The sequence below is a fragment of the Psammomys obesus genome, unplaced genomic scaffold (genome assembly GCF_907164565.1).
Source record: "Psammomys obesus unplaced genomic scaffold, mPsaObe1.curated_primary_1811, whole genome shotgun sequence".
In the NCBI taxonomy this organism is placed as follows: Eukaryota; Metazoa; Chordata; class Mammalia; order Rodentia; family Muridae; genus Psammomys; species Psammomys obesus.
The window spans coordinates 295570-323405 of record NW_026596466.1 but is presented as its reverse complement, the minus strand read 5'-3'; the positions used below and the strand labels follow the sequence as shown (position 1 = coordinate 323405).

Below are 27836 nucleotides of genomic sequence, written 5' to 3'. Positions count from 1 at the left end.
ATGCATTTAATGACAGGGATACATTCTGAGAACTGTATCGTTTGGCAGTTTTGTTATTTGGACATCATTGAATGCACTGACACAGACATTGATGGGATAGGTCAGTTAGTCCACATAGCCTCTTCAAAAAGGTGCAGTTTGTACATGCGTGTGCATGTTCAAGTTTATGCACACACGTGTATTCCATGACGTCTGCAGAGGCTAGAGGACAACTTGAAGGACTTGGTTCTCTTACCATGTGGGTAGTACCTCTACTGCTGAGTTGTCTCACCATCCTGCCTCTTAACATAATCAAGTTGAAGTAAGCACAAAATGTTTGAGGCTACTGCCAGTGCGTAGCTCAGCAAACTGCTTGACAGTATGTGCCGATTAAGTATGTTTACACTCAAGTAGTGATGACATGCCTGGTGACATGCGCCTATTTACCCCAGTAGGACAACATCCTCAGACTTTGTCTCCAAAGTTTCAAAAGTCTGCAGTCATTTAAACAGAATGTTCCTCTCCTGGTGGGGATGTGGACTGCAAGGGCTGCAAACAGCCACTTCCTTGAGTCTAAGCAACCTGCTCTTATATGGGTTGCCCTGAGGGACTGTGAAGACAATTTTCTTGCAGATAACCCTGTCTCCAAGTCACTGCTGTCTCTAGCCTGGCTCCAGGAGGAATATGTGGGGTGCCTTGGGGAAGCCCCAGGGCTCAGTGGCCAGAGTTCATGCTGGCCAGGCTATTATGTTCCTCTGCACCAAGCTGCAGAATAAGGAACATGGGAATGAGGGCTGCTGTAGAGTCAAGCTTGAGTGCTCTGGGCAACAGAAGACCCATAACTCAAAAAAGTGGGGCTTCCCATAATGCAGAGGAACTTGAAGACAGGGTGGCTTGTTCCGTGGGTGCTGGCTCAGATATGTCCATGGGTGTCCATAGTTGTTGCCTGGCAAGTGACCTTTAACTCACTGTCCTGAGTTCTGCACCCCACTAAGCCATGTGTAGTAATCAATCTCACATCCATTATGTCTTTAAAAAATAAGGAGGCATGGTGCTGCATGCCTTTAATCCCAGCACTCAGGGAGGCAGAGGGGGTGCTGTGAGTTCGAGGCTAGCTTGGTCTGCAAAATGAGTCCAGGACAGCCAAGGCCTGTCTCAAAAAACCAAAAACCAAAAACCAAAACCAAAAAAATTAAGAAAGCATAATGGAATTACTACGGACACCATAACATAATTGTTGCTGGGTTTTAAACACTATACACAATGGCATGTGCAGTACTTGTATCTGAGAGGCACCTTCACTGCCACAAAGACAGTGTGTATTTATTGCACCTGATGCTGTGACATCATCAGGTGGTAGACAGGACTTTCTCTGCTCCTTTAGTATTTTACACAACCGCTGACTTTATAATGGTTACTTTAAAGTCTTTTTTGGAGACAGTGTCTCACTCTGTAGCCCTAGCTGGTCTACAACTTGGTATATAGAGGGGGCTTGCCTCTGCCTCTTCCGTGCTGGAATTAAAGGATTTTACCACTGTTCTTAGCTAATGCTTTAGTGTGTAGTGTTTATATTTTGTTTAGGAGTGTTTCTTTTAAATGATTCTGTTTTTCTTTCTTGAGACTGTCTGGCTTTGTAGCAAAGAATGGCCTCTAACTCATGGTCCTCCTACCAGCTCCTTCTCTCAGGGTCCATGCATGGGTCGGTGTACTCTGCTGACTGGCTCTTTGGAGGTCAGCCTTGAATGTTCAGTAGATTGCAGGATAACCTACATGTGAGTCCCAGGGATTGAACTTGGCTCATCATGTGGGGTGGAGCGCTCCTTAACCCTCTGTATTATCTTGTATTAACCCTCTTGTATTATCTCTAAATGCAGTTTAAACTGATGTAGATATATGATGAAGTACCAGGAGGTATTCTGATCCATGTGCACATTGTGCAGTGTTTATGTCAGGTTCAGCATGTCTTCTCAAACACTATTTTCTTAAGGAGAAAATATTTAGAATCCTCTAGCTCTTTTATTTTAATGTATATTATGTATGTGTGTGTGTACCCTGCCCTGGAACTCACTGTGTAGACCAGGCTGGCCTTGAACTCATTTGCCTCTGCCACCCAAGTGCTGAGACTAAAGGTTTAGCTCTTTCAGAGGCATAGAATGATGTTATCTACAGTCACCTCACTCTGCAGCATTGTACCTTCAGAACTTGTTCCCACTGATCATCCTTTCTGTTTCCCGTATTCTCCCCAGCCTTGGACACCATTTTTTTGTTCGACTTGTATGAGGTCAGCCTTTAGAAGTACACACGAGTGAGGCTGTGGAGCTTAGCTTTATGTGTGGCTGTTTTTACTTAATGTAGTGATCGAGTGTGCTGTCCACCTTTTCCCAAAGGACAGGGCAGGGTCATGTTCTTTTTAATGGTTGAGAGTGGTATTCTACTTTATTTATGCACCACATTCTGTTGAACCAATCATTATATGATGGATATTTCTGTTGCTTCTATGTCTTGGCTCTTGTGAATTGTGCTGTGGTGAACATGGGAGGAACTGTGAGTGTGAAGTTCTGGGTTTGAGTCCCAGAACTTCAGACCTGCTAGGCAAATTTTCAACCATAGAATTGTGAGTCTTGGCATGTTTAGTGTGTGTGTGTCTGTCTGTCTGTCTGTCTTCGTGTGTACCACATGTATATGGATCCCTGTGGATTCCAGAAGAGAATGTTCCCACTGGGCTGGAGTTACAGGTAGTTATGAGCTACCTGCCATGGGTGCTAGACTCGGGCTCAGAGGAAGAGAAAGGCAGGAAGCTTAACTCTGTTACCCCTGCCATATCCGATTTTAACAGTAAATATTAGTACTCAATCCTCTTTATTAGATTTCAAATCTTAATTTACTTAATCATGTTATCTCAGAAGCATCTGAAAGGATTGAGAATTACTGTCAGCTCTGGAAATGCTGAGATGGTATTAATAGTGTTGACAGCTCTTGCAGAGGACCTAAGTTTGGTTCCAGCTCACAGTGGCTTGCAACTCCAGTTCCAAGGGATCCCATGCCTTCTTGTGGCGTCCTTGGAAACTTGCCTGCATGTGGTGCACATAAAAACTCAAAGCAGGAGCAAGCATAAATTATAAACAAATTAAAAACTCCTTATGTTTTGTTTTCTTTTGAGATTGTTATGTGACTTTAAAATGAAAATATACCTATAACTTACTGTGCCTTTCCTTTTTTCAATTGCCAACTAGAATGTCACATCATCTCCTCAGTATTCTACATTCCTGGAACATATCATCCCGAGATTTCTTACTTTTCTCCAAGATGGAGAAGTCCAGTTTCTTCAGGAGAAGCCAGCCCAGGTAATGTGTCAATAGTAGCGGGGGGGAGGGGGGCACACTGATGATCAGAGGCAAATATGAATCAAAACAATGTAATAAAACCAAAGAATAAAAAAGGTCCTGCCAGTGGGGTACCATCCAGGCCCATTGACTCCTTGACTTTATTCGTCTTTTCTGCGGCTTAAGTTACTTGCATCTGCCAACTATGGGTGTGTATCTATGCAGAATAGTTCAGCTGGACACAAAAGAGGGCTGGTGAGATGATTCGGCAGGCAGAGGTGCTGGCCACCAAGCCCGAAGACCTGGGTTCAGTCTGGTGAGACTCACATGATAGATGGGCGCATTGACTCCAGCAGGTGGTCCTTCAGCCTGTCTCTACCCGCTCCATGATGCGCATGGACCCGTATGTAATAGTTTAAGAAAATTGAGTTTGGCTGGAGAGATGAGTCCTACTCATGCAGAGGGCCAGAGTTCAGGTCCCAACTTGCAGGCCGGATGGCGCAAAGCTGTCTGTAACTGCGCTAGCCAGATCTGATATCTCTGGCCTCCTTGGGCACCTGGACATACACTAGCAATTCTTTTCTTTTTAAGATTTATTTATTTGTTTATTTATGCAGTATTTTGTCTACATGTGTGCCTGCAGGCTGTAAGACGGCACCAGATCTCATTATGGATGGTTATGAACCACCATGTGAATGCTGGAAATTGAACTGAGGACCGTTGGAAGAACAGCCAGTGCTCTTAACCTCTGAGCCATCTCTCTAGCCCCAATTCTTTAAAAAATTAAATTTCATATTTACTTTTACATAAAACAGTTTGACATCACTTCCCAGTACCTCTAACCACCTGCACATTATTTTCTCAGTTTTTCCAGTTTATCTCTACCCACTCCACACATCCCCCCCACCTTTTCCATCTTGAATATTTTAAGGAATACTCATTATGCCATCACTTTTATTTCTTAAAGAATTTGAAAACAGTTGCTGTAATGGTGGTGAGCTTTATTGCTACCTGGAGCATTTTTAGGTTGTACCAGTTCCGAGAGCTTAAGTATGTGACCAGCCTCCTAGTTCTGAGCTGCCTTGGCAGATCACGGATGGAGGCTTAGAGCATCATGGTTGAAACACACCCTTGGGCTCTCAGGAGCAGATGAGGCGTGTCAGGGGAGACTGCACATTAATTATTTTCTATTTTCTGCTTTCTCTTGTCTCTCTCTTTTTTTTCAAGACAGGGTTTCTCTGTGTGGCCCAGGCTGACCTGGAACTTGCTTTGTAGACCAGACTGGCCTTGAATTCAGAGATCTGTGGCATGCCTTGTGGAGGCCAGAAGAGGGTGCTGCATTCCCTAGCGTTGGCGTTAGAAGTGGTTGTTAGCCACTGTGTGCCCTGGGAATAGAGCCCCGGTCCTCTATAGCTGGGCATGGTGATGAACACCTTTAATCCCTGCACTGTGGAAGGCAGAGGGAAGAGCAGCCAGTTCTCTTAACCATTAAGCAGTCTCTCTAGCCTAAAAAATATATTTTATTATTAATTATGTGTCTTGTGCCTGCACATGTGTACGTAAGGACATGTGAGTTCAGGGTCTTTTGGAGGTCAGGAGAGGGTATTGGATCCTTTAAGCTGGAGTTACACGTGGTTGAGTTACCTGACAAGGGAGCTGGGGACTAAACTATCCTCTGCAAGAGTATAAAGTACTCTTAACTGCTGAGCCATTTCTCTGGCCCCTTCTCTTTTCTCTTAAGATAAGTCTGTTTGCTCTTCAGTTTTCAATCCACTTTATTCTCACAAAGTTGTAAAAAGTTTGTTAACGTAGTTGTGGGGTTACTGAAGATGACTTGCACACATACTATAGGTTACAAATAGCTAATTTGCAGGTCTTCTAAGGTCACCTCGTGTCAGGTGGTGGTTGCTGGTGCTGGCTTCAGGCATCCCTGTGACGTGTGTAAGGTTAAAAGGACTCCCGATGTTTTACTTTTGTATTTGTGCCTTTCCCTGCCAGCAACTACGGAAGCTAGTACTTGAGATACTCCACAGGATACCGACCAATGAGCATCTTCGTCCTCACACGAAAAACGTCCTCTCTGTGATGTTCCGATTCTTAGAGGTAATCTTTGAGAACTTACTTATTTAAAACATGTCATGATTTTTCTTATGGTAAAATCCAGTAGTAGTCCATGCTTTACCAAAGATCTGATTAGATGAGTGAAATTTTTCTTAATGTCTCTTTTCCTCTCATTTTTGTTTAATTCAAAAAGAAAGGCTACTTAATTGAAGAGTTATATTCCTCTTTTCTTCCCTCCGTCCCCCACTTTTTTTTTTTTTTCCTTTCTTTTTTTCCAGACAGGCTCTCACAATGTAACCCAGGTTGGCCTGGAGTTCCCTATGTAGACCAGATTGTCTTTGAATTCACAGAGATCCTCCAGCCCCTGCCTCCTGAGTACTGGGATTTAAATTTTTAACTATATACCAAGACACTTGGCTCATTTTTCCTTTGGGACAAGGTCTGGTGCTGGAAACCCGTGTTTCCAAGCAGTGAGCCCCTTTTTGTTGTTTGTTTCAGGTAGGATGTCATTTAGCCACCAAGCACGAGTAGGTTGTCGTAGCACACCTCTCTAATACCAGCACTTGGGAGAAGGAGGAAGGCAGTGCTCGCTGAGTCTGAGGCCACCCAGGACTGTAGAATGAGACCCTGTTAAACCCAGCATTAATTCGGGACTAGGGGTGTAGCTCAGCTGATAGACTGCTTGCCTGGTACGCCTGAAATCCTGGCTATTTCATCCTGGCGCCACATAAACCAGGCTAGGTGAAGCACATGTCTTATCCCAGCCAGCGCTCAGGAGTTCAGGGTCACTCTTAGACATGTAGTGAGCTCAGGCCAGATGTAGGTTACACGAAACCCCATGTCAAAAGTGCGGAGGAGGCAGTAATCCATGGCGTGACCTGCCCTCTGTGTCGTATGCTCGTTCACCTGTCCCAGAGTTACTCTGACATGTTGGTGGAATGCTGGTCAAATGGTCCACAAAGACCTCGGCACTTTCTGTCCGGGACAGCTGTATCTTGGACCTGCTGTTTTCATCCAATCAAATGTAAGGTTGATTTAGGTGTGTAGAAGAGAAACATGCAGAAAATGCCTAGACTGTTTATTTTGTCTTTTGAGATGGGGTCTCACTGTGTACTCTGGTTTGAACCGGGAGCTCACTGTTAACCTCAAACTTAAGAGAGCTGCCTGCCGGGCCCTAAGTGTGCCATCATACCCATCGGCAGTTTGTTTTTAATCTTGAGATTAAAATGTTTTCAGAAATATAACGATTTTTTCTTTTTTTGTTTTTGGTTGTTGTTTAAAGACGGAAAATGAAGAAAATGTTCTTATTTGTCTAAGAATAATTATTGAGCTGCATAAACAGTTCAGGCCACCAATCACACAAGAAGTAAGTTGTTCATCACATTTGTTTATTTGTGTGTATGTATATCGTGTGTGTGTGTGTGTGTGTGTGTGTGTGTGTGTGTGTGTGTGTATGTGTGTATGTGTGTACATGCATGTGTGTGTGTGTATGCTGGAGCACGCACCATCAGATAAGGTCAGATAAAGGTGCTGGATCTCACAGAACTGGAATTACCGAAGGCAGCTCTGGGCTACCAGATATGTGGATGCTGGGAATCTGATGAGGTTCCTCTATGAGAGCAGCCGGTGCTCTCAACTGCTGAGCTGTCTCTCCAGCTCTCAGGTCACTCTATTCCGAAGAGCATATATGGCGTTTTCTTAGCTTTCAGCCTTTGCCTGTTTCTGAGATAGAAAATTGGTTTCTGTTTATCAGTATCTTTTTTTTCATTTTGCTTATTTGATTATGTTCATTGCTCATTTGTGTTGTGCCTGATAATTCCTTACTTTTTAATGTTTGGAGAAGTATTTGGGGGTGGTGAGTGCACCTAGGCTCACGTGTGCAGGTCAGAGGACAACTCTGGCATGTCTTCAGGGATCAGTCTTTACCAGCTGAGCCAACACTGGCCCTGTAACTGTGTTCTTAAAACAAAGTGTTTCTCTTTTCTGTTATTTTTTTAGATTCATCACTTTTTGGATTTTGTGAAACAGATTTATAAGGAGCTTCCAAAAGTAGTGGTATGTATTTAAGTTTGAATTTACTGCTTATATTTATTTGTTTTCCCTCTGTCCTAAAGGGAATTTGGAGCAGTTTAGTTGAAGTAAACAAAGGTGGGGTTGGGGGGAGGGGGTGGGATGGGGGTGGCTATTCTGGCTTTTCGATGGGGAATATAAACACTCTAAGACACATTATTGTGTTCTTTCTGTGTAGAACCGATACTTTGAGAATCCTCAGGGGATCCCTGAGAACACAGTGCCGCCACCAGAAATGGTTGGTATGATCACGACAATTGCCGTGAAGGTCAATCCTGAGCGCGAGGACAGCGAGACCCGGACGGTAGGTGTTCCTCCCTTCTTGCTGACAGCTTTGTCCAGTTTGGGTTCTTCTCTCCCCAAATCCATGACTTCTCTGATTGGTAGAGAAGAAAATGAGATAACTTAAGCCATTTGTAGTAAAGACGAGCCCTCAGGCGCCAGCGATGCCTGGCTGAGAAGACCAGCCAGCCCACTGGCAGGAGTAGCAGGCTGGGCATGGGCCAGAGAGCATCCTGATGGTGCTCCAGCCCCACTCTGGCTTCCTGACTCTGTAAAAGTTCACGAGTCATTGGCCTGACCTTGTTTTTCCTGTTTTTATCTGGAAATCAGTGTCTTGGGCTTTGCAAAGGTAATTCTAGTATTGCCTGTCACGTAGGGAATATGTGGTGACCTTTTACCGTGACTCACTCTTGGGGCTGAATTAAGAAAAGAATGTTTTACTGGGGCTAGGGGCATCTGTCTGTTGGAAGAATGCTTACCTGCATGCAGGAAGGCCCAGGGTTCTGTCCTCAGCATTGGGTCAGCTGAGCACTGTGTTCCATGCCTTTAATCCCAGCCCTAGGGAGATATGGGATCAGTTGAAGGCTAGCCTCAGCTACATAGCAAGTTGGATGCCAGCTTGGGCTCCATGTGACCCCGTTTCCAGCCTAAAGAAAGAACATTTTAGCATTTGTATTGTTTGAGACAAGGCTTCAGCTTATGCTGAGGAGAACCAAACTGAATTTTAAGCAAAGCCTGCATCCCATCTTTCTTTTCTGTTTTGCTCGTTTTTTCAGTCAGTTGCTCACTGGCAGTTTGCACCTGCCCTTTTTCATGTTTTGAGAGTCCTTAATAAGCTCATTCAGCTCTCCTGGCTTTACTATAAGCATTTTTCCACTGCATGTAAATATTATTAAATAAAACGAGCGAACTAAATTGTACTCGGAGGTTTTTCTTGTTCTTGTACGTCAAATAGTGGCTTAAAAGCTGGGTGGGTTGCCAGGTTGGGTGGCATACATCTATTCTCCCAGTTCTCTTGAGGCAGATGCAGGTGGATCTCTTGAGGTTGAGGCCAGTCTGCATAATGAGACCTTGTTCCCCCCCCCAAAAAAAAAGGATGTAGTGGGAGGTAGTACATGACTGAGGCAGGAGGATTGCTGTGAGTTACAAGTTCACCCTGGCTAATAGTGAATTCAAGGCCAGCCTGGGCTACACAGGGAGACAGCTGGGCCTTGTGGTGCATTTTCCCATCACTGCAAGTCTGAGGTCTGCCAAGAGTATGTAGGGAGACCTTGTCTCCAAACCAGACTTCCTACCCTCACGAGAATACCTGTAAACCCCAGACTTCTTAGGTGATGAATGTTTGGGTTTCCCCTAGGAAAATCTATGAAAAAAAACAAAACACTTGTATGTACTTAGTTTGGGTACTCCACAGTTGCTTGCGAGTATCTCTGTCATTGTGGTGCTTAGTGGGACTGGCTGGATGCGTGTAGGTGCCCCAAAGCTGATGGTCGCCTCTCCTCTCTGCATCTCACAGCATTCCATCATCCCACGAGGATCTCTCTCACTGAAAGTGCTGGCTGAGCTGCCTATCATTGTTGTACTAATGTACCAGGTAAGGTACTACTTAATAACCTTTGGTTTTTTTTATGTGAAAGTTTATAGCTGGTCTTTGCTACTTTTTGGGTTTTCTTTTTCCCACCCTTTATTCCACTGATTTCACCCACTATCGTCAGATAGGAGAGAAAGGATATTGGGGAGAGAGAGAAAGATCCAGGGCCTTGAATCTAAGTTCTTTCCTCTTGTTTCTTCCTTGCTTATAGCTGGTCTTTGCTACTTTGTGCATCCTTCTTCTTTTTCCCACCCTTTATTCCTCCCAGTTTCATCCCCTGTCACTAGATAGGAGAGAAAGAAGGGTAGAGGGGAGGGGGCTGGAAATCAAGATCCTTGAATCTAACTTCTTTCTTGTTTTTTCTTTGAGCACAACTACTAACAAACTGCAACCAACCACCCTGAACAACCACCCGCCACCAACCCCCACCTATTGGGACCCTAGTGTTTATATACCCATTGAAAACTTTCCAGAATTCCAAATGTCACACAATTGCAGAATCTATCTGCAGCTGGCAAAACCATGCCTCTGCTAGAGCATGAGGCAAATCATAGTCAGCTGCTGTGCACAGTCCAAAGCAGGCCCGTATCCCCACACCTGGGATTAAAATGAAAATATATTCTTATAATATTTCTGTGGTTTTTAAAGAAACCAAAATTCCAAAATTGTCAGTACAAACGTTCATGTCTGATTTCCTTCTGCGAATGAGGTGTGCAGGAAACCCACATGCTCTTGGGTGCAGAGCAGCCTGCTGTCTCTGAGGCATGCCAGACATGTGGTGGGGGCGTGTAAAAGCACTAACCTCAGCTGTTTCCCTGCAGCTGTACAAACTAAACATCCACAATGTTGTTGCCGAGTTTGTGCCCTTGATCATGAACACCATTGCAATTCAGGTATCTGCACAGGCCAGGTAAGTGTTGCTCAGACCGGTGGAGCTGATGGCTCAGTATCTTTTCCAGCTATCTTATTGCTCCCGCTCTTTAGACGTGAGAATCATGAGTGTTAGAATGTGTGTGCATTTGGACTTACTTTAAACTCCTGTTGAAGTAGTGGCTATGATTATTGAGTTTCTTTTTACATTTTTGTTACGTTTTATCTGTTCTGTATGAGTGCGTGTACCTGCACATGCCTAGCCACAGCATGTGCTGTGGAGGTCAGAGGACAGCTCGTAGGAGTCAGTTCTTTCCTTCCAGCTTGTAGGTCCTGGGGTTGAACTTGGGCTGCCAGTCTTGGCAGCAGCTGCTCTTACCTGCTGAGCCATGTCAGGGCCTCTCAGGCCCTCAGCTGTGAGGATGCTGTAGTAGGTTGTTTTCTCCAGTCTTGGAAGTTCCCCAGTCTCACTAGACGCTCTTTGTTCTGGTTGTTCTTTGAGAAAACTGGTGGTGTGCTTGACCTCCAGCGGTCCCTCCCTACTGGGGAGGACAGGCCAGCTGGATCCGTCCTTGGCTTAAGCTGAACAGCATTCCTTAAGGACACCGTCTCTTGACACGCAGCCCTTATGATGAGAGATGCTGGAGTATCTGAGGAGTGCCCTCTGCAGCCATTCCCAGAGCTCGTATTCCTCAGGCGCTCTGTGGAATGCAGGCCACGCAGCGTGGGTAATAAGGAATCCACGTTAGGACCGTTGTGGGAGGGTGTGATTTGGACCGTTTAGGACTTCTATGCTACGTGATTTTATTTCATCTTTAAAAATTGTGTGTGTGCATGCATGTCTGTGTGTGAGTATGAGTGCAGTGCCCGTGGAGGCCAGAAGAGGGCACTGGGTTCCCCTGCAGCTGTACTTTTCAGGAGGTTGTGAGCTGTCTGGCATGGATTCTGGGAACCGGACTTGGGTCCTCAGTAAACAGGGAGTTCTCTTAACCAAGACCTCTGAGCTTCTCCAGCCTTTCATGTGACTTGAAACTGCATAAAAGTAGTTGCATTTTTATTTCTGTGGTGCTTCTGGTTTGTATGGAAATGAGGGAACTTTAAGACTTAGTTGTTGTTGTCGCTGTTTAACTCCAAGTCACCTTAAAGGACTAATACTGGATTTGTATCCAATTCCCGCCCAGGCAACATAAGCTTTACAACAAGGAGCTGTATGCTGACTTCATTGCTGCTCAGATCAAAACATTGTCATTTCTAGCCTACATCATCAGAATTTACCAGGCAAGTTTCTTGGCTTGTTCAGTTTTTTTTTTTCCTTTCGTGTGTGTGCGTGCTTTGAGTACGTGTGTGTGTGTGTCTGTGTGAGTATGTGGCGTATGTGTGTTTATAAATGAATGACATCTGTGCAGGTGTGTGTGTGCATGTGGAGGCCAGAAGTTGATGTTGGGACTCTTCCTCCAGTGCTCGCCACCTTTTTGTTTTGAGGCAGAGTCTCTTAGGTCAAACCCAGAGCTCGTTGATGTGGTTGGTCCCTCAGCAGCCTGCTCTGGATGTTCTTTCTACTTCCCAAGGGTGGAATTACTACTGCCATGCCACCCAGAATTTACGTAGGTTCCGGAGACCTGGTCTCTGGTTCTCTTGCATTTCAGCCTCTGTGAGTTATCTCCCCACCTTGTTTTTGCTATATTTTGCATATAGGAAAATCCATTTTCTGTGAATGTGTCCTTGAATTGACCATTGCTTCCATTCAACCCATTAACGTGTAGCAGGTTCCTGTCCCCACACACATACCAAAGTCTCATAGCCATTTGTAGTCAGTTTTGTTCTGGCCTCTCTACCCCTTCTATGTTCTGTAAATGGAGTTGTGTGTCTCCAGTGTGGTGTCTGTATCGCATCCGCCACCTTTGACTGACAGGAGTGCTGAGATGTCAGCTGCATTTGAGTGCGGTTCTTCTCTTAAATCAGAAGGAAAGGGAAGGAGACTTGAGCTCCGTCATTTAGGCTGCATTTTTTGTTTTTAAATGTTACATGCATAGTTGGCTCTCTGCTTCCTCCTTTGTGGGATTCTGGGGCTCTGCTGCCAGTTTCTGGGGGCTTCCTCTCCCCCTCCCCCGGGGGAGCAGAGGTGGGGTGGGGGCAGGGCTTGGGTGGCTGTGAGTACGATGGAAGTGACCTTTTGGGATCAGCTTCAGCTAGACTGCTCCACTTTATTTGGGGTAGCCAGGGTTCGATAGCTCTTGGGGAGTGGGTAGGGTTCCTAGGGTAGGTGTATACTACTGGATGTGGATAGGGGTGCCAGGCATGCTTTATTTCTATTTGGTGGTTGTCCATTCGGAGGAATATCAACACAGCACCTAATTATCCTATAGGTGCAGGAGGGAGAGTGCTAGCAGGGAACTGTGCTAAAGGTCATATTCCAGATATGGTTAGAGGCATCTTTGCCTAAGGTCCCTCTCCAGATGAGGTCAGGGAGAGAGTGGGAGGCCCTGCCGGTAGGAGGGACTCATCCTCCATCTAGGCTGAGCTGAGGAAGGCTTGATGGACATGGTGTTGTGCATCCTCAAACCGCAGTCTTCCACCAGCAGGTCACCAGGCTTGCATGGCAAATGTGGTAGCTACTGAGCTCTTACGCCTCGACCCCATCCTTTTTTTTTTTTTCCTTGATGTGGTCTCATTATTACAGCCTGGTTGCCATGATTCACCATGGTAACCAGAGACCAGTTTGCAGTGATCCTCTGGCTTCTGCCACCTAAGAACTGGAATTGCAGGGTTTTAGCATCATACCTGGCTTGAGGTGTATAGTTTTTTAAATAAAATTTTCATGTAGGCAGTCATTGATTGTTTTAATATACAGAGTGAATGTAATTCTGATCTCCAGCAGTGTCATTACGTGATGAGACAGTCTTGCTATGTAGCTCAGTTTTGTAGTCAGTTTTGTTCTGGCCTCTCTACCCCTTCTATGTTCTATGGTCATGCCCTTCAGCCCATGATCTTCAGTCTTCAGAGTGCTGGGTTGTGGGCATTTAACATCATGACCAGATAAGTGGAGTGTTTGAGTCAGGAAGGCACTGTTCAGAACTGCTCAGAATTGTCAGAGTTAATCTGCGTTGTCATTCTCAACTCACATTAGTGGGCTGACTAAGTAAAGGATTTATTTATTTGTTTTTGAGACGTGGTGTCACTGTGTAGTCTTGGCTGGCCTGGAACTTCTTAGGTAGACCAGGGTGGCCTCACAAGAGATCTTCCTGCCTCTGCCTCATGAGAGCTGGAATTAAAGGCGTGAGCTGTCGTGCCTGGCATTTAGTTAGCGTGTATGCCTGCATGTGTGTGTGTGTGTGCACTTGCCCATGAAAAGCAGAAGAGTGCATTGTATCCTCTGGATTTTGACCACCTGTTATGGGTGCTAGAAACTGAATGGGCTCGTCTGGAAGAGCATCAGGCGGCCACGACTGCCATGCTATCTTTCTAGCCCAGAGTAGTTTTTTAAACAGGCTTTAGCATTTACTTTTTCATATTCATATGAAATGCATATTCATTTTTGAAATTTGTATAACAGTAGAACAATACAAACACTGTGTCCACATTTACACCACATGGAAGACCATCTGTTTAAGTTGTCATAGTTTCCTTTCAGAATGACACTGGCTGCACGGCTGCACGTACACACTAAAACCTTTAGGTGGTCCTTGGTTGGCCTGGTGCTTCAGGATAGGACCTGGGTGTCTCTGCAGCCTCCTGCACACAGTATGACTGTTGTCTTCCTTCCTGTGACAGGAGCTAGTGACCAAGTACTCTCAGCAGATGGTGAAAGGCATGCTTCAGTTGCTTTCCAATTGCCCAGCAGAGACTGCACACCTCAGGAAGGAGCTTCTCATCGCTGCCAAGCACATCCTTACCACAGAGCTGAGAAACCGTAAGGCTTGCTTTTTTTTTCAAGGCCTGTGCAGCCTGTGCCATTGTAGAGCAAGGCTTGCTTTGCTTTCTGGAGGTCTACAGGGTCTTGGCATGTCTATTCTTTCTTTATTGCTGTCCTGGGTCTTTAGTCTTTTTAAAGAATATTTGTTTATTTGTTTTACTTGTGCTTAGATGTCTGTGTGTTTTACTTAAATCTTTGTGTGTCTGTGTACTACATATGCGCCTGCTGTTTGCAGAGATCAGAAGTGCACATCGCATCCCCTGAGACTGGAGTTACAGGCAGTTTTGAGCTACCATGTGGCTTATGGGAATCAAACATATGTCTTCTACTGAGCCAACTCTCTAGTTTTCTTTCTTTTTAAGTCTTTTGGGAGACAAGGTTTCTCTGTGTAGCCCTGGCTGTCCCGGACCTTGATCTGTAGACCAGGCTGGCCTTGAACTCGAAGATCCACCTACCTCTGCCTCTGGAGTGCTGGTATTAAAGGTGTGGGCCACCATGCCTGACTAGCCCTCTTCTTACTAAAGATTTATTTTTATTAATTGTGCTGGGGTGGTCTGTAGACGTGAGTGCAAGTGCCTGCAGAAGGCCTAAGGTAGGAGATGTAGTTGACTTTAGAACTAAGCTGTGTCAGGCTTGTTCCAGAATCTAAATGTCCTGTGGGCGTGTCATCCATATTCTTATGAGGTCCTTTTGTCTTTGATATGATTGTACCATCTCTCCAGCCTGCCGTGGTCAGAATGACTGAGCTGTCCCTCCAGCCCATCTTTCGTCAGTTCTCTAACACCAAACATTACTCTCACTGCATTTTTGTGGACCGGTGGCTTATGTGGCCCAGCAGAGCCACGTGCCCCCTTGTAGTGCCTTTCTGGTCTTTTCTCTGTCTTTTTTTCTTTTTTTCTTTTTTTTTTTTTTTTTTTTTTTTTTTGCATAGCAGGCCACAGGCTGACCACTGTGGAGGGTTTGTGAAGTCTTTAATGTTCTCATGTGTTTCCTAGAGTTCATCCCCTGCATGGACAAGCTGTTTGATGAGTCCATCCTGATTGGCTCTGGGTACACAGCACGAGAGACACTCAGGTACAGCGTTCTTAGACCCAGGGCAGAGGACTGTTTGGTGTGATTGCTAGGGACAGGCTCACTGCGCTTAGCATTGGTAGGGCCCTAAGCAGTGCAGGCCACTGGGCCCTCCTCACCTATTGGCTTAAGAATGGCAGCAAGTTTGGACATCCTTAGGTGGTTTTAAACAAACAACAAACCAAAAAACCTTTTAAAAACATTTTTGGAATCTATTTGCTATGTGTGTGCTCATGTATTCATGCCAAGGTGTAGCGGCCAGTGAACAGCCTGCACGATTTAATAACCTAGACAGTATTGTTCCATATGCATACAGTGGTCGTAACATAAAGAGCACCATCTCATTAACTAGTTAACCTTCTTAGACAGTCTCTCTATGTACCTGTGGCTGGCCTGGAACGCACAGAGATCCAGCTGCCTCTGCCTCCTGAGTGCTGGGATTAGAGGTGTATGCCTCCGTGCCTGGCACATTGTTAACTTTTGAGCAGCGAACCCCACTCAGGGCGTGAACAAGCTGGTGATCACTTGTGCTCTGGTTGGTATATCTGCCAGTATCTGCTAGCTATTTTCTTGGTTAGTTATTATTGTCAGCTTGACATAGTCTAGAGCAGTGGTTTTCAGCCCTAGAAGGTGTCACAACCCACAGGCTGAGAACTGCTACCTTAAAGGAACCGTCCTTGCCAAGAAGCCATCAGCTGTCAATAGCTGATCTAGAGAGTTGACCTGACAAGAAGGAACCTCAGTGGAGAACTGTCATGTGGTCATGTCTGTGGGGCATATTCTTGATGGCTCATTAGCAGGAGAGCCCAGCCCATCGTAGGGGGCACCACCTAGGTGGGTTATCTTGGGCTGTATAAAAAAGCTAGCTGAGTGAGCCAGTGGGCAGGGTTCCCCCATTGTTCCTGCCTTCAAGCTCTTACTTGAATTTCTTCCTGAGCTCCTGCAGTAATAGACTGTGACCTGAAAGTGTAAGCCAAGTAAACCCTCCCGCCTTAAGTTTCTTTCGGTCAGAGTTTTATCACAGCAACAGAAAAGCCAATTAGGACAGGAACTTGGACGTGCATGAATGTTAACTTTTCATGGAAAGTGAAGAGTGAAACATGATAGGAAAGGCTGGGCTGCTGGGAGAGGAGCGAGGGTCAGGGTGGGCTAAGGACATACTGGGCCCTTCTCCGTTAGCGCAGCAGTCCCAGCACTAGCAACAGAGAACACGCTGATGGCGTTTCTTCCCACAGGCCCCTGGCTTACAGCACACTTGCCGACCTTGTGCACCACGTGCGCCAGCACCTTCCCCTCAGTGACCTTTCCCTCGCTGTCCAGCTCTTTGCCAAGAACATCGATGATGAGTCCCTGCCCAGCAGCATCCAAACCATGTCCTGCAAACTCCTGCTGAACCTGGTGGACTGCATCCGCTCCAAGAGTGAGCAGGAGAGTGGCAATGGCAGAGATGTCTTGATGCGGATGCTGGAGGTACTGACTGCCTTGATTCATCTTAGGCGTTGTTAAGTGTAGGTCAGTGAGGTGGCCGGATGAGAGTTTGGCTTTGGGAGTTAGACCACGTTGTTCAAACCCTGCCTCCTGCTGCTGGCAGCCGTGCCGGAAAGCTGCTTACTGTGTGTGTTTCTCATCAGTCAGGACAGTCAGCATCAGAGCAGCCTTTTAGGCTCTCTGTAGTCCTTGGTGGTAGCTGGAAGAGCTCCCTGCTGGGCAGCAGTTGTCAAGGCTTCTCTGGGGAGACCCCAGTCGGTGTGTTAGAGGGACAAAGGGCTTTTTCTATGGTACTGAAGGGCCACTCCAGCAGTCCTGAGTCAAAGCTGGATCCTGCTCACCAAGCTCAGAAAACAGCAGCTGTTAACCATTGTGTGCATGTTTGTGGGACCACGAAGGGCCTTCCACCTAGGTTTTGATTTTTCTAAATTTAACTTTTAATGATGTATGTGTACTGTGCATACATTCGTGTGTGCCACAGGATTTGGGTCTCTCTAGAGCTGGTTTTAGGTCGCTGGTAGGAATGGATCTTGGGCCCTCTGGAAGAGAAATACGAGCTTTTATTAGCTGAGACATCTCTCCAGCATATTTTGTATTTGTATCTGTTTTGGTTTTGTTTTTCGAGACAGGGTTTCTCTGTGTAGCCTTGGCTGTCCTAGAACTCACAGATATCCGCCCGTCTCTGCCTTCTGAGTGCTGGGACTAAAGAAACGTGTATGCCACTGCCACACATATTTTGTATTTTTTAAGACGAGGTCTTATTGGCCTGTAGTTCACCCCTGTAAGCTCAGCTGGCTGGTCTCCCCAGAGCTGCTGCCATACCCTGCTCTTCTAAATGCGTTCTGTGAACTGCACACAGATCCTCATCCTTACAAGACAAGCACTTTTACAGACTCAGCCTTTTGTCTCCTTCCCTCAACCCCAACTTCTTTTGCCATTAGGTTTTTGTTCTCAAGTTCCACACCATTGCCCGGTACCAGCTCTCGGCCATTTTTAAGAAATGCAAGCCTCAATCTGAACTGGGAGCTGCAGAAGCTGCATTGCCCGGGGTGCCCACAGCCCCTGCCGCCCCTGGCCCAGCACCTTCCCCGGCCCCTGTGCCTGCCCCCGCTCCCCCTCCACCCCCAGCCCCAGCCCCAGCCACCCCAGTGACCCCCGCCCCCGTGCCCCCATTTGAGAAGCAAGGAGAAAAGGACAAGGAGGATAAGCAGACGTTCCAGGTCACAGATTGCCGGAGTCTGGTGAAAACCTTGGTCTGTGGCGTCAAGACCATCACGTGGGGCATAACATCATGTAAAGCACCTGGTGGTAATTCTACTCTTCTTCTGTTTAGACTGGCAGCATTTTCGGTTGGTGTGTTTGCCAGGTTTTAATGTATTTTGTCTCTTCTAGAAGCTCAGTTTATTCCTAACAAGCAGTTACAACCCAAAGAAACTCAGATTTACATCAAACTCGTGAAGTATGCGATGCAGGCCTTGGATATTTATCAGGTATGAAGCGTCTGCGAAACCCTGCTGTTGAGCAGCTGCCCTTCGAGCAGTGCGCCGGTGACAGAGCAGACCTTCAGAGCGCAGGGCCGTTTGGATGGGCCTGGGTTTGTTTCTGTTGCATGGCCCAGCTTTGCGTTTTGCTGGGATAACAAACATATGTCCTCATGACAGTTTATGTGGTGCTGGAGATCAAACCCAGGCTTCATGCGTGTTGGTGGCTTAACTCCCTTTCCTGTTACTGAGGTAAAATGCTCTGACAGAAGCAATTTAGGGGACAGGGGCATACTTATCATCAGATGGAGGTTATCATACACCTCTACCTTCTGAGCTGTCTCTCTGACCTCTTAACTTTACTTAATGGTTTGTTTTTTTCTTTCTCAAAATTGAGGCAAGAACAGAGAATTTAGAAAGAGTATCATCTTTATTGAATTCGGTGCCTTGTGATTTTTATGAAAAAGAAATGTGTTCGGTAGAAGGTGTTCCATTCTAATGGCCATGGTGGTTCCCATCCTAGGTCCAGATTGCAGGAAATGGACAGACATACATTCGAGTAGCCAATTGCCAGACTGTCAGGATGAAGGAAGAAAAGGAGGTGTTGGAGCACTTTGCCGGTGTCTTCACCATGATGAACCCTCTGACATTCAAGGAGATCTTCCAGACTACCGTTCCTTACATGGTGGAAAGAATCTCAAAAAATTACGCTCTTCAGGTATAAAACTCCTTTTTATATTTAAAGTGGGTGTGGGTTGGAGGTCACAGCACAGTTTGTGGAGTTCTCTTCTTCTGCATGTGGGACTTAGGGATTGAACTTGGGTTTTCTGGTGGTAGTACATGCCTTTACCTGGTATCTTGCCAGCCCCTTTCATATTCCTTCAACATTAACTTTAAACTTTTTATTCTATGTTGAATGTTTTGTGTTTACTCATGTAGTTTGAGGATTTAAGAATATGCTGTCCCTCAGGGTGTGCTTATACGGGAATATTGGGCAATATGTTTGAGAACATTTTCAACCCTTCAGATGCCCTGGGCCTGCTCCTTTAAAGAGTAGAAGTTAATGAGTGTTAAGTGCATGTTGTCTGTCTTTGATTGCGAGCAGGGAATGGCTCGGCAGCGAAGCCACCATGGCAGGTCAGATGCTCTGCTCTGGGAGTAGGCACACTGCTTGCTTGATGGTCTTCTAAGCATGCCTGCGACCAGTGGGTTTTATCTGAGAAACTTAGTACTTTGCCTTTCACAGCTGCTTTAAGGAAGGGGATTCTTTTTGTCAGCCCTCCGGAGCTGAGGCTGGAACCCAGGGCCTTGTGTTTGCTAGGCACTCGCTCTACCACTGAGTTAAACCCCCAATCCATCATGGGCACTCCTTGTTTCGACAGATTGTTGCCAATTCCTTCTTGGCAAATCCTACTACCTCTGCTCTGTTTGCCACAATCCTGGTGGAGTACCTCCTGGACCGGCTGCCAGAAATGGGCTCCAACGTAGAACTCTCCAACTTGTACCTCAAGCTGTTCAAGTTGGTCTTTGGCTCAGTGTCCCTGTTTGCAGCTGAAAATGAGCAGATGCTGAAGGTAACGAGCACTTTGCTCTGGAGGTCACTGGGGTCCTGAGGACTTTTATTGTTTTCATTTAGAATAGAAATTACAGTGACTCCATATTACATGTGTAAACACTCTTTAAATTTGGTGTGTCACAAATAAGGGTCATATGCTAATAACAAGTCAGATGTTGCTATGTGATGCTTAATTGCTGTGCCAGGTGACAGTAGAAAATCCAGAATCAAGGCCGAGTATGCAGGCCTGTAATCCTACCTCTTGGAAGGTAAAGCAGAAGGATCAAAGCAGCCTTAGCTACTTAGCAAACTTGAGGGCAGCTTGGCCTACGTGAGGCCCCATTTCAAAAACCTAATAGAAGAAAATCTCATCTTCAGGTTATTGCATAGTAACCTGGATCCCAACTAAGAACATCTTTCACAGATGGCAGAAGCCGCTGTGCGCTCTGGTTACCATGTTCTTTGGTCCCTTTTGATGAAATGGCAGGGGTGGGCTGTGTGAGCTCCAGTGTGGAGGGTGGGGCGACTCCTCACCGGTGCTCACTGATCTCTCTGCCTTTGCTCTGCCCAGCCTCACCTGCACAAGATCGTGAACAGCTCCATGGAGCTGGCGCAGACCGCCAAGGAGCCTTACAACTACTTCCTCCTGCTCCGCGCCCTCTTCCGCTCCATAGGAGGTGGCAGCCATGACCTCCTGTATCAGGAGTTTCTGCCTCTCCTCCCTAACCTCCTCCAAGGTGAGAGCATGCGTGCAGCTGTGTGGCCGACTGCCAGGCTTAGCCTCTGCCTTAGCAAAGCTCATGTGAGGGGGGTGGGTTCTGGGAAGGCCCCCCAACTTAGTTAGAAAATAACTTTATTTCTGCAATCAAACCACGTAGACTTTTCATGTAAAGGTCTGGTCAGTGTTGATTGCAATGTTACCTCCAGAAAATGGTGTGGACTGTAAAATACGTTGAACTCACCATAGTATGCCTTGGGTCGCCCTTGTCCCTGCTCAGCCTCATGTCCAGTCCTTACTCTAGTTTTATTTAGTTCTGCCTAGACTGATTTCCTCTTCCTGTCAGGCTTTTATCTTTGCCTGGCTTTGTGCAGCTGGTGCTTAGATGCATCACAAAAAGTGTAACATGACGTTTATAAAAACATAGGGTGACCTACAGGAACTGCCCACAGTCCGTACTGTCACTGTGAAGGGGACCATAATTGCAGTTAGCAGACTTAACAGTGGTGAACAGTGGCCTGTGACTTACAGCTAATATTGCATGCACTAGGGAAGCGTCATGCCCCTCCAACTCTGTTTCCAGGACTGAACATGCTACAGAGTGGCCTGCATAAGCAGCACATGAAAGACCTCTTTGTAGAGCTGTGTCTCACAGTGCCAGTGCGGCTGAGCTCTCTCCTGCCCTATCTGCCCATGTTGATGGACCCCTTGGTGTCCGCCCTCAATGGGTCTCAGACATTGGTCAGCCAAGGCCTGAGGACCTTGGAGTTGTGTGTGGACAACCTGCAACCAGATTTCCTCTATGACCACATTCAGCCTGTGCGGGCAGAGCTCATGCAGGTAAGTGCACTTTCACTCTGTACCAGCAGGGGGCATCAGCCATCAGGCCTTTTGTTCGTCCTAAGGATACTCAGAGGCAGACTCAGCCATGCTTGCTTGCGGAGCCCTGTATGTGCTAAACCTGTTTAGCACCAGTCTGGGTGGTGAGCAGCTGCGTGGCAGTGTTGCCTCTTGTTTAGAAGAACTTTCCTAGCATTGTAGTCTCCAAAAACCAGTGTGAAGGCAAATGGTATCGGTGCTATACAGAGTCTGGTACTACCAGAAAGAACCTTCCTGTATCCATAGAGACTTTTGGTTTTACAATAAAAAGATGCAACTCTGAAGGGAGGCTGATGGGCACCTTTCCTGCCCCAGCTCACCCAAGAGGAAAGGAATAGGTAAAAAAAAGGTCGTTTTGAAGTCTTAGGGTTTTTTGTTCATTAGAAATCAGGCTGTAAGTATCGTCCAGTTTTCACTGTACTTTGTTTATGCTGTGATTACCATGGGATTGGCATTCACTGGGGACACAGGTACTCTTTACTGCTCTGCCTCCCTAGCATAGGGTTCACAGCCAGCCCTCCATGGTGGAGGCTCTGCAGCTCAAAGCTGGATTGGAGAGACAGCACCTTGGACTGGAGGCAGGACTAACAGACCTGCCCATCCTGAGATTATTTCTCGGTCCCTGTATACTGAAAGAAGATGTCAGAGCTGATTTATACGGCAGGACTGCAGAGCCTGCTCTGAGAGCCACACGCTCCGTTCTAGACAGCAAAGCTTGTCTTGTGTGTGAGCAGCACAGGGGAAGTGGAGGCGGGGCTTTCTGCTGGGGCTGAGGTAGTGTTGGGCTACAGTTTGCTTCAGCATGAAACCCTCAGAGATACAAGTTAAGGGTCTTTTTTTCGTTTCTGGAGGCCAGTAAGCCCCAAGACAGAGTGCCAGTGTTGGTCTCTCCTGATCCACCCCCTGAGCCTCAGAGCTGCCCTCATCTCACTAAGAAGTTAAAGACCCCTTCCTGGTGGAGAAGAGTACGTGCAGCAGAGAGGGGACTCACAGGCTGTCCTTATAGCGGTTATGATTGGCAAGAACATGAGAGAAACTGGGACTTTCCTAGGGGAAAGGAATGCACCAAGAGTTCATGTTAAGCTTAAATATTGATGGATTCTATTAAGTCTATTAAGAAAATGGACTTTTTTTTTTTTTTTTAAGAATGGTCAAATGGTGGTGGCATAAGCCTTTTTTAAAAAAATACATTTTTTTTTTTTATTTTATGTGCATTGGTATGAGGGTGTCAGATCCCTTAGAATTGGAGCTATAGAAGTTGTGGGCTGCCGTGTGGGTGCTGGGATTCAAACCCAGGTCCTTTAGCAGAGTAGAAAGTGCTCTTGACCACTGAGCCATCTCTCCAGCCCCAAGAATTTTGAGATGTAGTTAATTCAGGTGAGGGGACAGATGGGCAGTGAGTGTGTGTTCTGCAGCAGGCAGCGTAGGTGTTTGCCATGCGGAAAACACCTGAGCTTAGGTAACCCTAAAGTCCTGCTTCATGTGCTGTCATCAGCCTGTGAGACGGCAAAACAGTGAATGCTGAGCACAGCAAAGTCGGGCTTTTTGGCCCTTACTTGTTGTCTCCCACCTGTGCTAGTGTTTACTTTATCGGTTGTGTTAAAACCTGGAGGTGGGGTTCTAAAGATGGCCCGGGTGTGGAGGGAGGGGTACTGGGGAGCTGTAACAATGTCTCGCATAAGCATTTGGGCAGAAACAAAAGAGCAGGCCTCCCTGAGCAAGGAGGGGTTGCCGGAGAGATGTGCTCAAGTTTATATGTCCATGGGCAGTGCTTAGCCCTGGTGGCTATTTTCTGTTTCTCTTTCCTCTTACCCTCCTTTATTGGAGATTTAAAGTACGTGAAGGTATATATTTGTCATGTTTCTAAGGAGAAGGAAAAAATCCAGGACAAGAATGCCCAGTAAGTTACCCTGTGCCTCATCCCATTTCATGCCTGAGAGTTGTAGCTTTTCACTCTGGCTCTTGAAGCCTTTTATTTACTTATTTTTAAAGAATTACTTTACGTGTATGAGTGTTTGCATGTATGTATTTACATAACATTTGTGTAGTGCCTGAAGAAGAAGAGAGACTGGAGTTACAGAGTACTGAGCCACCAGTGTATGTTCTGGGAATTGAACCCAGGTCCTCTGGAAGAGCAGCCAGTGCCCTTAACCACTGAGCCATCTCTCTAGCCCCAACCCTTTGCTTTTTATTCTGTACCATCTTTTGTATAAAAGGGCACCAAAATTTGGTTGATTGTTTGCTTAATAAAGCCATAGAACTCTCCTGGGGGAGGACAAGCATGATAGGAATCATGCTTGGGGGAGCAGAAGCAGGAGGAAGAGTGCTCACACCTAACAAGCTGGAATTGTGGCCATAAGCTGTGTGAACTTGCTGCCTGGCCAAGTCCTCAGTGAAGGCCTGTTGATATTTTTTAGGCTTTGTGGCGCACACTTCGCAACCCTGCTGACAGCATCTCTCACGTGGCCTACCGTGTGCTTGGGAAGTTTGGTGGCAGCAACAGGAAGATGTTGAAGGAGTCCCAGAAGCTGCACTATGTTGTGACTGAAGTTCAAGGCCCCAGCATTACCGTGGAGTTCTCTGATTGCAAAGCTTCTCTCCAGCTTCCAATGGAGAAGGTAAAGTCTAGAGCTCCCAGGGAGATCTTGTTTTGCTCTAAAAAGACTGATTTCAATGTAAAATATGTATGTGAGCCAACTTTGAGGGAGAATGTCAGATTTCTTGAAACTGGAGCTATAGACAGGAGCTGCATGGTGATCCGTGTGGCTGGGGAGATGGCTTACGTAACACTTGTAGGCCAGTGGAAGGGTGTTATCTGGGAGTTAGGACTCTTGAAAATAGAGTCCTTCTTGATGACCAGCTCACCTGAGCTCCTGGTCTGCTGTGATGTTGCTGGGCCTTATTTCCCGGACCATTGGATCAGAACACAAGTGGATCTATAATTGTCTCTAACGACCCTGGTATCCCAGGAGCTAGCTTTCTCCCATTTTCTATTCTAACTCTAGTGCTCTCTCCCTTCTGGCTCTTTGGAAAAGAGTATAAAATTGTACCTCTGTTTCTCTCTGACTTTCTTTTTTTTCATGTGTGCACATCTACACATACAGATGTGTAGATTTGGGTGAGCTGGAGATGGCCTTCTCCTTCAAAGAGCAGTAAAAGCGTAAGAAAGCCATCTTTCAGGTTTCAACTTAAGGCCAGACAAGTGTGTACTGCCGAAAGCTCACGAGCTTGAGGCCTGGATGAGTGTGTGAGTTGACAGGCTGCACACTGGACACTCCAGAGTTCTTGACTTCCTACAGTCTCCAATTGGTCATTAAAACTTGCAGTTTGGGCCTGGAGATCTGGCTGAGCAGTTACGAGCCTCTTGTAGAGGCTGCTGGCTTAGTTTCCAGCATCCATGGTGCTCTAGGGGATCTGTCATCCTCTGACCTTTGTGGACACTTGCATTCAACGTATACATAACCTATAGACACACACACACACACACACACACACAATTTGAAAAACAAATCTTAAAGCCAGAGTTAATGTGTACTGTTAATTTCTGGGGCCACACAGTTCCTTATTTTTTCTTCACTGTCTTCATTTTCAGAGCTCTTGCTTGTGGTAGCCTGTTAGACTGTTGACCTGCTTGGGTTTTCCCAGCAAGCACTCAGCTCTGGGGGAGGGGTGGGGTAGTATCACGTGTGCTACCTTTCGGTACACGCTGTACATTCTGTGGCTTTTTCTCCTAGGCCATCGAGACTGCCCTGGACTGCCTGAAAAGTGCCAACACTGAGCCCTACTACCGGAGGCAGGCGTGGGAGGTGATCAGGTGCTTCCTGGTGGCCATGATGAGCCTGGAGGATAACAAGCATGCCCTCTACCAGCTCCTGGCACACCCCAAGTATGTGCTTGCCCTAGTCTGTAAAGCTTGCTGCAGAAATTCGCAACATAAGTGACTCCCTCGGAGTCTGTTAGGAGTGAGCCCCCTCAGCAAGGTAGTGAGTAACCTACCCAGTGTGCACCATATAACCTCTAGAGCAGTGCTTTCCAGCCTGCAGGTCGGGACCCTTTGGGGATGAACAACTTTCACAGAGGTCGCCTAAGACCTTCGGAAAGCACAGATTTTATATTACAAATCATAACAGTAGCAAAATTACAGTTAGGAAGTAGCAATGAAATAATGTTATGGTTGGGGGTCACCACAGCATGAGGAACTGTATTAAAGGGTTCCAGCTTAGGAAGGCTAAGAACCACTACTCTAGAAAGTGGAGAGAGAACATGGGCAGCCACAGCAGGAATTGGTCTTGGAAGCACATGCCTTTAATCCCAGCACTCCAGAGGCAGAGGCAGGCAGATCTCTGTGAGTTCAAGGCCAGCCTGGTCTATAAAGCAAGTCTAGGACAACTGAGGCTCTGCTATACAGAGAAACTCTGTCTCCAAAAAAAAATAGGTCTCAGATCCATTTCATTGTGTATCTCTCATGTAGCCCAGGCTGGCCCTAAACTCACTATGTAGCTGAGGATTATTTGAACTTTGGGTCCTCTTGCCTTTAGTTCACAGGTGCTAGGTGACAAGTTTCTGCTGACAGAGCCATGTTGCAGCCTGTGACAGACCTATTCTCATTCCCACTTCTTCATTGATTTAATTCTTACAGTTTGGCTTTATTTTGGAGACAGGGTTTCTCTGTGTATCCCTGACAGACCGGGAACTTGTTATGTAGGCAAAGCTCATCTTAAACCCACAGATAGCCACTTGCCTCTGCCTCCACAGTACTGAGAGTAAGGTGTGTGCCACCATTCCTAGCCAACCGCCCCAACATACAAACTTTAAACTTTGTTTAAAAAACATTGATATTTTTTTCCTATTTGTGTGTGCAAGTGAGTGGCTGTCTATTCAGGGAGGCCAGAGGACTTCCGTGTCTAGGCTGTCAGTCAGCAAGCCCCAGTGTCCTCGGGTGTCTCCCCTCTCACCTGGTGTGGCTGTTACAGGCACATGTGGGCCCATACTTCCTGCGGGTTCTAGAGATTGGACATGATGTCTTCATGGCATGTACATCACGCTCAGCCATCTTTACACACACACATTTTTTTCAGTTCTACATTTTAAATTTTGTTCACTAGACTCTTGGGTGACATCTTTCCCTGAGGTCTTTGCTGTCATCTTTAACCACTGTACAACTGCAGCCGGCCACTTTGCAGGGTTTCTCCTTTGATCAGCTTTGCAGAAACCTCGCCATTCCTCTGATTCTTGTTCTAACCATCACAAAGGGCCTCCCCGAATTTAGCATGTACAGTTGGACACAGCACACAAAGATGGGCCTGATGCTTCAGGCAAATTTCACATGGCAGACTGCAGGCAATGAAGATGCTCTGAGCACCTCTCTGAAGCAGCACTGCCATCCGTTACCCCTGCCAGAGCAGTGCCTTCCTCAGAGAAGACAGTGGTGCTGGTGAAGTGGCTGCACCTTTGTAGCACCAGGGAAAGCATCCTCGTATCCCTTGCTGAAACATGGCTCGGTGTCTAAAAGCCCTTGCTGCTTTTGGCGCACGCCTGCGTTCTGCGTCTGGAATCCACATGGCGGCTCGCAGTTCACGACTGCAGTTCTAGGGGATCCACTGCCCTCTTGTAAAGTACACTGGCCACAGGCATGTGCATGGTGCAGAACTCAGAGACAAAAAACCTTTCAAAAGTGCAGCCAGTGCTTTTGGCTGCTCAGCGTCACAGCAGCCTTGACACACAATGTAGAAAACAGTGATGAAGTGCTGACTGCCATCATTTTGTAATTCACTTCCAAATCTGTATTTGAATTAGGTAGAGTATAATTTGTTACCTCTTGAAACTCTGGCCGTAAGTGTTGAAAAATGAAGTCCATATCTGGTCCGAATGCCGCTGAAATTAGAGCAGAGGTGAACTCAGGCCACTGTATATGACCCTGTTGTGACCCTAACTCTGCTCAGGTGCTGGGTGTGGTGACAGGTGTAATCGTGTCTTTCAGCTTTACAGAAAAGACCATTCCCAATGTCATCATATCACACCGCTACAAAGCACAGGACACTCCAGCCCGAAAAACGTTTGAGCAGGCTCTGACTGGGGCGTTCATGTCGGCAGTCATCAAAGACCTGCGACCCAGCGCCCTGCCCTTTGTAGCCAGCTTGATCCGCCACTACACCATGGTAGCGGTGGCCCAGCAGTGTGGTGAGTTTGGGGCTTGTGGGAGCAAAGGCTGTCAGGACAAGTTGTTTGAGAGAAGCTGAGGCAGGGGCCTTTTCTTTAATGGGCTTCATCAATAAACTGGTATTTTGGTGGTGAGCACTGTGGAAATTATGAACAAGTTGTATCTTGTGGGAAGGGTGTGGGTATATTGGACAAACTGTAACTAAAACAAAAACGGGTGGGCTGGTGAGATGGCTCAGTGATGAAGGTACTTGTTGCCAAACCTGCGTTCAGTCCCCAGAACCCAAATGGTAGGCAACAACTGACTCCCACAAGTTAGCCCCTACATGCAGGCTCCCATGCGTGTACCCTCACACCTGCACACGCACACACAGAAGAAATCGGTGTGATTCACAT

The 27836-nt window shown here is 46.5% G+C and overlaps 1 protein-coding gene and 1 non-coding gene across 13 annotated transcripts in view; both read left to right on the top strand.

Annotated features, from left to right (window-relative positions):
• Positions 1-27836, top strand: part of Trrap (transformation/transcription domain associated protein) — a 93564-nt gene that overhangs the window by 7260 nt on the left and 58468 nt on the right. For 11 of the 12 annotated variants that reach the window (XM_055598531.1, XM_055598526.1, XM_055598523.1 and 8 more), the window contains exons 4-23: positions 3213-3323; positions 5301-5405; positions 6646-6729; positions 7362-7418; positions 7612-7737; positions 9232-9309; positions 10128-10216; positions 11358-11454; positions 13948-14086; positions 15085-15163; positions 16396-16630; positions 17590-17956; positions 18041-18138; positions 18653-18847; positions 19512-19703; positions 20256-20421; positions 20986-21242; positions 23699-23899; positions 25016-25167; positions 27262-27461. In XM_055598531.1, coding sequence (XP_055454506.1) covers positions 3213-3323; positions 5301-5405; positions 6646-6729; positions 7362-7418; positions 7612-7737; positions 9232-9309; positions 10128-10216; positions 11358-11454; positions 13948-14086; positions 15085-15163; positions 16396-16630; positions 17590-17956; positions 18041-18138; positions 18653-18847; positions 19512-19703; positions 20256-20421; positions 20986-21242; positions 23699-23899; positions 25016-25167; positions 27262-27461 — 3028 coding nt within the window. The remainder of the gene's footprint in view (positions 1-3212; positions 3324-5300; positions 5406-6645; positions 6730-7361; positions 7419-7611; positions 7738-9231; positions 9310-10127; positions 10217-11357; positions 11455-13947; positions 14087-15084; positions 15164-16395; positions 16631-17589; positions 17957-18040; positions 18139-18652; positions 18848-19511; positions 19704-20255; positions 20422-20985; positions 21243-23698; positions 23900-25015; positions 25168-27261; positions 27462-27836) is intronic. The other variant, XM_055598530.1, reaches the window with a different exon arrangement.
• On the top strand, positions 474-603 carry LOC129670219 (small nucleolar RNA SNORA70). The gene has a single exon (XR_008719146.1). It is a non-coding gene; the product is annotated as a small nucleolar RNA SNORA70 (small nucleolar RNA).